Below are 13208 nucleotides of genomic sequence, written 5' to 3' on the forward strand. Positions count from 1 at the left end.
AAAACACATCTTTTTAAAAAATTAACATATAATGTATTACTGGTTTCAGAGGTACAGATCTGTGATTCATCACAGTCTAATATAGTACCCAGTGCTCATTACATCACATGTACTCCTTAATGTCTATTATGCAGTTACCCCATCCTTCCACTCCTCTCCCCTCTAGCAACCTTGTTTGTTTCCTATGATTAAGAGTCTCTTCTGGTTTTTCTCCCTCTCTGGTTTCATCTTGTTTTATTTTTCCCTCCCTTCCCCTATGGTCCTCTGTTTTGTTTCTTAAATTTCATGTATCAGTGAGATTGTATGATAATTGTCTTTCTCTGATTGACTTATTTCACTTAGCATAATACCCTCTAGTCCCATCCATGTCATTGCAAATGACAAGATTCCATTTTTGATGGCTAAATAATATTCCATTGTATATGTATATATACACCACATCTGCTTTATCCATTCATCTGTTGATGGATATCTAGGCTCCTTCCATAGTTTGGCTATTGTGGACATTCCTGCTATAAACATCAGGTTGCATGTGCCCCTTCAGATCACTACATTTGTATCTTTGGGGTAAATACCCAATAGTATAATTACTGGGTCATAGGGTAGCTCTATTTTAAACTTTTTGAAGAACTTCCATACTGTTTTCCAGAGTGGCTGCACCAGCTTTCACCCACCAACAGTAGGAGGGTTCCCCTTTTGCCACATCCTCACCAACATCTGTCATTTCCTGACTTGTTAATTTTAGCTATTCTGATTGGTGTGAGGTGGTATCTCATGGTGACTTTAATTTGTATTTCCCTGATGCTAAGTGATGTTGAGCATTTTTTCAAGTGTCTGTTGGCCATTTGGATGTCTTCTTTGCAGAAATGTCTGTTCATGTCCTCTGCCCATTTCTTGATTGGATTATTTGTTCTTTGGGTGTTGAGTTTGATAAGTTCTTTATAAATTTTTGATACTAGCCCTTTATTTGATAAGACATTTGCAAATATCTTTTTCCATTCTATCAGTTGTCTTTGTTTTTTTTTTTTTTTTTACTGTTTCCTTTGCTGTGCAAAAGCTTTTTATCTTGATGAAGTCACAATAGTTCATTTTACATCTCTTGCCTTTGGAGACATGTCTAGCAAGAAGTTGCTGTGGCTGAGGTCACAGACATTGCTGCCTGTGTTCTCCTCTAGGATTTTGATGGATTCCTGTCTGACATTTAGGTCTCTCATCCATTTTGAGTCTATTTTTGTGTGTGGTGTAAGGAAATGGTCCAGTTTCATTCTTCTGCATGTGGCTGTCCAATTATCCCAACACCATATGTTGAAGAGACTGTCCCTTTTTCATTGGATATTCTTTCCTGCTTTGTTGAGGACTTGTTGACCATGAAGTTGGGGGTCCATTTCTGGGTTCTCTATTCTGTTCTATTGAATAGATGTCTGTTTTTGTATCAGTACAATACTGTCTTGATGATTATAGCTTTGTAACATAGCTTGAAGTCCAGAATTGTGATGCCACCAGCTTTGGTTTTCTTTTTAAAAATTCCTTTGGCTATTTGGGCTTTTCTTGTTCCATACTACTGTTAGGACTATTTGTTTCAGCTCTGTGAAAAAGATTGATGGCATTTTGATAGGGATTGCATTGAATGTATAGATTGCTCTAGGTAGCACAAATATTTTCACAATATTTGTTCTTCCAATCCATGAGCGTGGAACGTTTTTCCATTTCTTTGTGTCTTCCTCAATTTCTTTTATGAGTGTTCTATAGTTTTCTGAGTACAGATCCTTTGCTTCTTTGCTTAGGTTTATTCTTAAGTATCCTATGGTTCTGGGTTCAATTATAAATGAGATTGACCCCTTACTTTCTCTTTCTTCTGTCTCATTGTTAGTGTGTAGAAATGCCACTCATTTCTGTGCATTGATTTTATATCCTGCCACATTGCTGAATTCCTGTATGAGTTTTACAATTTTGGGATGGAGCCTTTTGGGTTTTCCACATAGAGTATCATGTCATCTGCAAAGAGTGAGAGTTTGACTTCTTTTTTGACAATTCAGATGACTTTTATTTCTTTTGTTGTCTGATTGCTGAGGTTAGGACTTCTAGTACTATGTTGAACGATAGTGGTGACAGTGGACCTCCCTGTTGTGTACCTGACCTTAGGGGAAAATCTCTCAGTCTTTTCCCCATTGAGAATGATATTTGCTGTGGGCTTTTCATATATGGCTTTTATGATATTGAGGTATGTTTCCTCTATCCCTACACTGTGAAGAGTTTTAATCAAGAAAGCATGCTATACTTTGTCAAATGCTTTTTCTGCATCTATCAAAAGAATCATATGGTCCTTGTCCTTTCTTTTATTAATGTAGTGTATCACATTGATTGATATTGTGGTTGTTGAACATTCCTTTGCAGCCCAGGAATAAATCCCACTTGGTCATGGTGAATAATCCTTTTAATGTACTGTTGGATCCTATTGGCTAGTATCTTCATGAGAATTTTTGCATCCATGTTCATCAGGGATATTGGTCTGTAATTCTCCTTTTTGGTGGGGTCTTTGTCTGGGTTTGGGAGCAAGGTAATGCTGGCCTTAAAGAAAGAGTTAGGAAGTTTTCCTTTCATTTCTATTTTTGAAAACAGCTTCAGAAGAATAGGTATGAATTCTTCTTTAAATGTTTGGTAGAATTCCCCTGGGAAGTCATCTGATCCTGGACTTTTGATTACTGCTTCAGAGTCCTTGCTGGTTATGGGTCTGTTCAGGTTTTCTGTTTCTTCCAGTTTCAGTTTTGGTAGTTTATACATTTCTAGGAATGCATCCATTTCTTCCAGATTGCCTAATTTGTTGCCATATAGTTGCTAATAATATGTTCTTATAATTGTTTGTATTTAGCCAGTGTTGATTGTGATCTCTCCTCTTTCATTCATGATAAAACACATCTCCTTTATCCATTCATCTATTGATGGACTCTTAGGTTGTTTCCATTTCTTAGCTTTTATAAACAATACTAAAGTAAACATAGGGGTGAGTATATCTTTTTGAATTGGTGTCTTCATTTTCTTTGGGTAAATACCCCATAGTGGAATTATTGGATCATATGGTATTTCTGTTTTTAATTTTTTGAGGAATCTCCATGCTGTTTGCCATGGTGGCTGTACCAGTTTATATCCCCACCAACAGTATATGAGGTTCCCTTTTCTCCACATCCTTGCCAACACTTGTTATTTTTTTGTCTTTTTGACTTCAGCCATTCTCACAAGTGTAAGATAATATATCATTGTGGTTTTACTTTGCATTTCCCTGGTGATGAGAATGTTGAGCATCTTTTCATGTGTTTGTTGACCATCTATATATCTTCTTTGGAAAAATGCCTATTCAGGTCCTCTGCCCATTTTTCAATCAGATTGTTTTTTGGTGTTGAATTGTAGAAGTTTTTTTTAATATTTTGGAAACTATTGGATATGTCATTTTGCAAATATTTTCTCCCATTTAGTAGGCTGTCTTTTAGTTTTGTTGATTGTTTCCTTTGCTGTGCAGAAGCTTTTTATTTTGATATAGTCTCAATCATTCATTTTTGCTTTAGTTTCTCTTATCTTAGGAAACATATCTAGAAAAATGTTGTTACAACTAATGTTAAAGAAATTATTGCCTGTGTTCTAGGATTTTTATGGTTTCAGGCCTCACGTTTAGGTCTTTAATCCATTTTGAGTTTATTTTTGTGTATGGTGTTCAAAGGTGGCCCAGTTTCATTCTCTTTACATGTAGCTGTTCAGTTTTCCTAGCACCATTTACTGAAGACAGTCTTTTCCCCATTGTACATTCTTGCTTCTTTTATCATAAGTTAATTGACCATATAATCATGGATGTATTTCTGGGTTCTCTATTCTGTTCTATTGATCTATATGTCTATTTTTGTACCAGTGAAATATTGTTTTGATTACTGTAGCTTTGTAGTATGTCTTGAAATATGGAATTGTGATATTGCCAGCTTTTTTTTTTTTTCTCTCAAGATTGTGTTAGCTATTCAGGATCTTTTATGATTCCATTCAGATTTTAGGAATTACTTATTCTAGTTTTGTGAAAAATGCAGTTGATGAGTATTGATTCCAACTCAATTATGTCTCCCCACCCCATAAGTTTTGTTTCAAATACTAGTAAAAACAATTGTTGCACTACTTACTAAGCATTGATTTTTAGCACAATATAACACAAGCCTACATTTCCAAAATCTTACATGGTGTCGTGAGAGAAAAGCCCAGATTAGCAATTTTTCTTTGTCAGGGTTGTCAAAGGTAAGAAGCCCAAGGCTGATACCAGATACTAGCTCTGGTGAGTCACAGGCTTACTTTGCCATTTACTCTATGTTGGGACTTGGTAGTAGTAAAAGTGCAGATAAATACATGAAGTGGTTGCAGAAAAGTTATCTTGGGCACTTTCCAGGCCCCAAAGAGGGTGCAGTCAAACTTGCTCAATTAGTCTGTATGCAACTCAGCATGGGAGCAAGGTATGATCTAATTCCTTTTTTATCTTTCTGCTACAGCACCTGCCCTTATAGTCGGCCTCCCTTCGGCTATGGAAATTTTCCAAGTTCAATGCCAGAATGCCTTGGTTATTATGAAGACAGGTACCAAAAACACGAGGCTATGTTTTCAGCTTTAAATAGAGACTATCCTTTTAGAGACTATCCAGATGAACGCACACACAGTGAAGATTCTCGGAGTTGTGAGAGCATGGATGGGACCTCTTACTATAACAGTCATAGCCACAGTGGGGAAGAATACTTAAATCCCATGCCTCAGCTGGACATTGGAGCCTTGGAGAATGTCTTCACAGCCCCAACATCAACTCCCTCTAGCATCCAGCAAGTCAATGTCACTGACAGTGATGAGGAGGAAGAAGAAAAAGTGCTCAGGAATTTATAATTTTAAAACAAATATGCACAGAAAATAAACATTTCTTAAAATATATTCTGGGTCAGTTGGTGTGAGAAAAAAAGAGCCTAGAATGCTTTGCTGAGAGTTGTCAGCCATGGTTTGAGGAGTCATATCAAACATAATTTATACCTTCATAAAGTTTTGATTAGTGAAACTGGAGTCCTGATGTTTCATCATAGGAATATTTAAGATATGAAGTAATTTATTTTTGTGTCTGAAATTTGTATCAACATATATTATCATTACTTTATCTTGGAATGTGCAAAATACTGAATCCTCACAATTTTATTGAGGGGATAGGGAGTATATATCTGGCATGACAAGTGTGATTTGTATTTTTATCTCAGGATACATTTATTTATTTTTCTCATATGATTTTTTGTTTGGTGTTTATGTAATACTTATGGATATTGTCTGTTTTTATGTAACAGTTTGAAAATATTTTGATAATTTTTAGTAGTGAATTGAGACTCAGTTACTAAATTTAATTTACTTTAATAACCAATTATAAGTTTCAAATATGTTTTCATGGCACTTGGGTATTTCCTTCAGCTAAATTAGTCATTTCTGTTCCTAAACATTTTCATCATCTTTTTTGGATTTATTTTTCCATTTGGTATGCATTGTTCTACTTTTGTTATAATTAAATAAACATAGATAAAATTGTTCTTGTTGGATGTTTTCTGTTTGGGGGATAGAAATAAACAAAACAAGTACTGTTCAAATGAGGATGGTTTCCATACCACATACAGATAATTTATTTTTACTTAATAGTCTCCAGAATTGCACAGACCTATTAGCTTACATGCAACTTGAAACTTCTTTTTTTTTTTTTTTTTAAGATTTTATTTATTTATTTGACAGAGACACAGAGAGAGAGGGAACACAAGCAGGGGGAGCGGGAGAGAAAGAAGCAGGCTTCCTGCTGAGCAGGGAGCCCGATGTGGGCCTCGATCCCAGGACCCTGGGATCATGACCTGAGCCGAAGGCAGCCGCTTAAAGGCTGAGCCACCCAGGTGCCCGCAACTTGAAACTTTTTCAACAAAGATGTTGTGCACATACTCTGATGCCATTTCCAAACTCTTTACATGTGTTGTACGTGTGACTTAAGCACCCCCACAAATGGAAGAGCGCCTCCAGATTTGGTGCAAGCAGCTGTCTCTGAAACCATGGAGTTCATGTGTAAGAGCACATGGAATTTGTTTAATTCACGGTGAGCAATAAAAATCTTTCTCGTGATGTGTCCTCATGGTGAGTGTCCACTATGGATGGAAAGAACCTATTTAGAACAGGATCAGGACCACCAGAATTGGGATCATGGTAGAAGAGATCTACAAGGCACCTGAACTGAGGATCAGAAGTAGCCACAAACCAATATACTTTTCCTTCAATGATCTGTATTATTTATGCAAATTGAGATTTTGTTACTAAAACTACTTGGAAATTTTGTATGGAAAGCTGTCCTAAGCTTCCAACTTCTTCCTTTACTAAGTTTGCATTTGTTCCTTAAGGAAAGGTTGTTAATACATTTCATCAGCCTTATACTTAATTGTATCTAAGATTTCCTCTACCCAATAAAAATTTTATTCTTATATTTTATATTCTTTATCACTCTGTGCAATGTCACTTCAATGTGGTTAAAGAGCAAAACGAATATCTTGGTGGAGAGAGCAAACATGTAACCTCATGTAGGAACTAAAGCAACATCTGGTTGTCTTCACAATTGATGAAGGAAAAAATGTGTGTGACAGTTTGACCCATTTTATCCCATCTCATTTTATTTTATTTAAAGATTTTATTTATTTATTTGACAGACAGATCACAAGTAGGCAGAGAGGCAGGCAGAGAGAGAGGAGGAAGCAGGCTCCCCGCTGAGCAGAGAGCCCGATGCGGGGCTCGATCCCAAGACCCTGAGATCATGACCTGAGCCGAAGGCAGAGGCTTTAACCCACTGAGCCACCCAGGTGCCCCAATCCCATCTCATTTTAATGACAGCATAGTGACTAAACTGGGTTTTGATGACAGACCTTATTCTTATAAACGAATTGGTTGGAGGAATCCCTTTGTAAGACAGCTGAATGTTATAGGGCATCGTTTAGTGTTTCCTAACTACCTGTCTTCAGACTAGCCCGGCACCACCAATTCCTTCCTTCCTTCTCCTTAATGGCTGTTTTAGGATGAGCAACAGTACTGGGATCAGAAGTCAGGAGCTTAGATTCTGTACAGATCCACAGTATAATTTGGGCTGGAAAATATGGACAGCTCTTATGTAGAAAAGTCACCCAATTGCAAATAAGCCTGCTTAGCTACAAATGCCCCTATCTGCTCATTTCTAGCTCTTTAAATCACAGTTGACTCAGACTAGAGATCTACAGACTAAACAAAGCCCTGCCCCATTGACACTAATTCATCTGCCTCTCCAAGTCATCAGAGTGAAATTCTCTAAGCTTAGAGCCATGAGCACATTCTAGTAGGATTCATTGCCTTGTTTGTCCTTACAAATCAGAGGTTATATTTGTAATAAGACTAGCCTTCTTTAAAAGTGTGTTGAAATGTCAATATGTTTAAAATGTCAAACTTTTCTATGCTTTGGACAAAATTGCTCTGGCTAGTTGCAAATTAAGAAAACTGCTCTCCGTGAAAATAAAACAAAAATAAATATAATCCCAATTTTCAAAAGCTTAGTTATCAAATTTAGAAAGGTAAGATCAGTGTTTCTTTAAATATGTTAGTTGGAACCCAAGCGTTTTAGAGATTCTGACAATATTTAAGTTTGGGAAACACATGCTATTTCTCCACCTTGGAGATTGTGAATGCCCATTATCATTGTAAAGGTTGTCAAAAGTTTTGCAGTGAAGAATCATGTTTAACAGTTTATCTCAGTGCTACCCAAACTTACTGGCTTGAGACTCCCTTTTTTGTTTTATTGATGTCTGCTAACATCTCATAGAATCCACTTTGGAAGTTGCTAATACAATTATAGCTGGTGGCTTTGGTTTTCAATTGTTAACTTCACATATGGTTTCCTGCGTTAGTAGCTAAATAAACTGGATTTTGTTTTTTTGTTTTGTTTTTGCACAAAGTATTTGATGATCTTAAAAAGGTAAAGAACTGAAACTTATAGTTGTGAGTTGCCTTTCTCTACTAAACTGACTCTTTAATGGAAATTGATATTGCGTCCAAGAATTCAAGTGGGCAAATGTGCTAAATTCCCATACAAGTATATTTTCCACAGTGCAAACCAGCTGTCAGTAGGATTATTCCTGAGCCAAAAAAATTATAAGCTACATTTGAAAGTTGTAGTTTAGAACAGAAGTTGAAATTCTGGGGATTCTATGAACTACATGCACTATTTTAAAGCAGTATAATTTTGATGTGGGCAGGGTAATTCTGAAAAATTTCTGGCCTACATTTTGGAACAGATTGCTGAGGCACATCATATTTTTAGCTTTCTGAATCATTTAAACTTTTTGAATTTTAGAGGAATTCCAAAGGCTTCATAATAAAATCAGCTTTCTAAAAAGTGTATAAGGAGTTACATTCAAATTCTTCTTGATGAAAAATTCCACATCCTCTGGACAGATATGTACCCTTTGTCTCTACATTCTGCATTCTAACTACTTGATGCAACATTACCTATCTCCTTTCTCCTTTCTGATAATTTTAACATACACAAATCTTAGTAAACTTTCCACCAAGTGATGAATTCTCATAGGGAAGTTGGGGGTTCTGCTTGCTAGACCCTTATATCTCTGGCTCCTTTTCTGAAACCAGGAAAATTTTTATTTCTAAAAATAATGAACAGCATCTTACATGTATTCTTTTTCAAGGGAATATCTTCAAAACTCTAAGCATTTGCCTGTGTTCCCTGAGACACTGTCTGTGGGGGCTGAGCTCATTGGAGCTCACTTAGACAATAAACAACACAAAGTTGGGCTACTTTAGCATAGATAATGTCTCAACTCTCTACTACTTTTTTATGTTCTCTGAAACACTAACTAGTACAGTTTTTCAAATGTGGTCAGTGCATCACTTCCCACAACATGATCTGGGATGCTTGGTAAGAATGCAGTCATTCCCCAGACCTATAGAATCACAGTCTCTCTGGCTAGAATCCAGAAATCTGAAGTTTTAATAAGCTCCTCAGGTAATTCTTCAGCATACCTACATTTGACAGCATGTAAAGTTTGTGAGACTTATTTCAAATTTTATCTGCCATAAAGGTAATGTAACCACACTGGTTTTTAGAAAAGAAAAACCTTTCATCCACCCAACAATTGCTTTTGTTTTATGATGTTCTTTCTAATATTTGTCCATATACACATTCTTTCACATAATTAGAATCACAACATATGCACACACTATGTGTACTTCCTCAGTATTTTATCATGAGCTATTTTTCATATTCTTTGACTTTATAATTGATTACCTTTCATGCTTACATAACACTGCTTCAGGCAGATGTGCCATAATTAACCACATGAAAGAGTTAGGATTGTAGTTTTTTCCAAACTGGTTTCAGTAATTTCAATGATGTGATTTCAAAGTGAGCTCTCTCACAGACCAAAAGGAGTGGGGGTACCTTTAAGCAACCATTATTCCAGTGACATGGGGTTTTGATATCATTTTAGAGGTCATATTAGAACTGAGCACTGAATGGCCAGGTAGATAGGCTCATTCTAGGGGGGCTTCGAGTCCCAATATGAAGGATGATGAACAGAGCATGTGGAAAGAAAAGTGTGACATGGTGTCCCATCCTGCTAATGGAGACACACTAGTATGCTCTTCTTGAGTCTACTCTGTGACTTACCCTCCCTAATGGCTAATCATTTTTAATATCTCAGCTAAGAGATCTTCCAGTTGTCTCCCAATGCTTTCCTTTTCTTTTTTGGTAAAAGAACTTAGTATTTTTAGCTATGTTTCATTTCTTGAATGTACCTAAGTTCTGGACTGTAAGATGTCAAAGGAATTTTCATGTGCAACTTCCAGAATATACCCTTAAATTGGAGAGGTTATGCCTTTCTTTGCTCCTTTGTCCTTCTTGCTGGAGGGAATACAGAAGTGAGGGCTGGAATCTGAGCAATCATCCTGGACTGTTTAGGCCTCATGATGAGAATGAGGAAAAAACTAGAGAGGAATCTAAAACACCATACCACCATAAAGGATTACTTTCCTCAAGACCTTTATGTGACAGAAAAATTTCTATCTAGTTTAATCCACTATAATTTTGTGTTTTCTGTCATGTGCAGCTGAACCAAATTCTAACTTATCCAGGATTCTTCCCTTCCATACAGTTTTCTTCAACCCTCACAGACTACGTTGTTCCTGCTTTATATTCCCACAACACCTTTGTTCATATCTCCTGCTAGATTCTGAACCCCTTGAGGCCCAATAGGCACAAATATCCTAGAAACTAGAAATATAAACATATGGTAGTAAGCAGAGCAATAGACACAGCTCTGTATTCTCAGCCTTGGTAACTAATGGAATTCATAGACTGGCTGGCAAGAATGCTTCTCATCTGATTGCCCATAAAAAAAAAAAAGCTTAAAAAAACACCCTAGACCACCATAATTTAAACATTTGGGGGTGGGAACTGGGAACTATCTTTTAAAGGCCCCCCCCAGGTGATTCTGGACCCTACCAGGCAGAGGTTGACAAAATGGCACTTGGACATCCTGTAGAAGAGTGTCAGGATTTTCCTATCAACAATCCATTTTCCTTTCCTCTTCATGTCCCTTAGGAGCCCAGGGTTTAATGCCTTTCCACGTTCAAGCTTATTGTAAATGCTGAACTCCTTGAGAATGGCTCCCAATGCATAGATAAAAGGGTGGAGAGAGAGATTGAACAGGAGGATTTTCTATCAGTTATAAGTATGGAAACAATTTCATTTTTTTGCAAAGTAGTTATCACCATCTGTAACTATATTGTTTATTTCCTTGTTTATTTTCTCCTCACCAACCCCTGCTGTGAGAAGCTCCAGGAGAATAGAAACCTTGTCTTTCTTTCTTGATTCATGATCCCTGATACCCAACACTGTGTCTTACAATGTAGTACATGCTCACTAAGTATTTGTGGAATTAATTAAATAAAAGCTACACTTTGTTGAGCACCTGCTATGCGCCACTGTATCTGGTATTTTATTTGATTATCTCACTGAATTCTCATGAGAACCTTATAAATAGGTGTTATCATCTTTATTTAACCAGTGAAAAATCTGGAGACTTAAAGAAGTGAAGTAATTTATCCAAGGCAACCCAGCAAGTTAGCAAAAGAGTTGACAGTTGAACTCAAGTCTTTCTGCCTCCAAACTCAACACTCATCCTGCTTTACCATGTTTCCCTTGCTGACAAACAATTCTGGAATAAAATCTGCCTCAGCTGGAATTTGCAAATTGTTGGAACTCTCTTCCACCAGATGTGGAAGCCTGACTTAGCCTAGGGTAAAAGAAAACATGAAAGGAAGCTGCAGGATTAAAGGGGCCATCAACTCATCCCTAATTTTGTCACCACCTTCCAGAGCACAGTGGTGGACTTCCAAATTTTCCCTCCTGGGACTATCATTCCCTACCTGTTCTTGTGGAGAGCCTTTGAAGCCAAGTGGCTCTCTCTGCTGCAGGCAATCACAGTAGTGCATTGGATGCAGTGTTGGGTCCTGGACTGGTTGCGCTAGTTAACAGGCCAGTTAGAGCCTTCACATGGATTTTTCTAAGTGGACATGGTGGGACAGCTTTCCTTCCCTCATCAAAAATGATTCTCTAAGAAGTGACTTTGGAGACATCCATGGCCATGTTTCCTCTCTCTGGGGTAAGGCACATCTCTGGTAGGAGTGGGTGATACCAACACAGAAGCAGAGGAAGGAAGACAGAGAGAGAATCCAGAGTCTTTGGTTCCAGTCACCACAGAGCTTTGCTTCATCCCTGCCTATACTGGTTCTTGAGCCAGTTAGCTAGTTCAAGCATTTTTTCCTCAATGGTGGTAGGTTTTTATTTCTTGCATATTAGTCTTGACAATCACAGGGACATATAAAAAGTCCCCTTCCTGTGGTGCAAGGAGCCAGTCAACTCTTGAAACTCTGAATATTCCTTACAATGTGCATTTTTTACCTCTAGTGATACTGTAAAGAATAATGTTTAAGAATTTCTGCAAGTTTTGGGATCAGACATAATTAGAAAAGAGTCCTGCTCCATCATTCTGGAACCATGTGACATAGGGCAAGTAACTTCAGCTCTCTGAACCTGTTTCCTGGACAATAAGAATTATAATTATACATATCTCACATACATATCACATAATTATGTATATAATTATACATATCTCACATATCTCATTTTTTGGAGGATTAATGATTGTGCACAATGCTAGAGGCATATTATGAGCAGTAGTTGTGTCCTTGTATTTCCCTCTTCTCTTTCAGCGACAGCACACAGTATCCCCCTCCCCACTCTGTTTTATAATGTCTCTGGGACATCTCCAGGTTGCTAGAACAAGGCCAACCCTGAGAACATGATTGGGAGGGAAATAAATTTGTCTTACTCAGGTGTTTACCTGCCCTAGTGTTGGCTTTTTTTCCTCCTTAAGATGTGATGGTATAATTGTTGGGAGAGTAGTAGCCATTACCACCTCCTGACACTTGTATAAAGCCAACCAGAACAATTTGCTTTTCCATTTGAGTTTCATGAAAAACACAATGTGAAGAAACTGAGACCCAGAGAACAGCCATTGACTTGTCTCACATCAAACAGTTCCTCCTTGTTGGAAGAAAAGAACTCAGGTCTGCCAGGGAGAAGTTCAATTTTGTACAGGCATAGAATCATTAGATGTTAGTTACGAAATATTCAGACATTTTCTTAAAATGCCTTAATATAAAGCTGAGGTGTACTTGTTCTAAACTTCTTTGTACAAATAAATTGTACTCTTTGCGTGAATTAGGAAAACACAGAAAAGTCCCAAATTCTTCCATAAGTACTCTCTTTCTGTAACTTCTTCTGTGAAAATATAGTTATGCATGTATTTTTTCTAATTATAAATAGATTTATTGTTATTTTCTGCTTATAAGAGTAACAATGATTACTGGAAAAAACTCAGAGTAGTAAATGCCTTAAAAATTAAAAATTACTGGGGCGCCTGGGTGGCTCAGTGGTTAAAGCCTCTGCCTTCAGCTCAGGTCACGATCTCAGGGTCCTGGGATCGAGTCCCGCATCGGGCTCTCTGCTCAGCAGGGAGCCTGCCTCCTCCTCTCTCTCTGCCTGCCTCTCTGCCTACTCGTGATCTGTCTGTCAAATAAATAAAAAAAAA

At 37.3% G+C, this 13208-nt stretch overlaps 1 protein-coding gene across 2 annotated transcripts in view; it reads left to right on the top strand.

The window, feature by feature from the left end:
* LOC111141256 (SRY-box 30) overlaps window positions 1-4899 on the top strand; it is a 30276-nt gene extending 25377 nt beyond the window's left edge. Inside the window, exon 5 of one of the 2 annotated variants that reach the window (XM_022493702.1) lies at window positions 4518-4899. In XM_022493702.1, the coding sequence (XP_022349410.1) occupies window positions 4518-4899 (382 nt within the window). The remainder of the gene's footprint in view (window positions 1-4517) is intronic. The other variant, XM_022493703.1, reaches the window with a different exon arrangement.
* Window positions 4900-13208: the final 8309 nt, after the last annotated feature.

The sequence above is a fragment of the Enhydra lutris genome, unplaced genomic scaffold, assembly GCF_002288905.1.
Source record: "Enhydra lutris kenyoni isolate GAN:26980312 unplaced genomic scaffold, ASM228890v2 scaffoldscaffold5, whole genome shotgun sequence".
Lineage (NCBI taxonomy): Eukaryota > Metazoa > Chordata > Mammalia > Carnivora > Mustelidae > Enhydra > Enhydra lutris.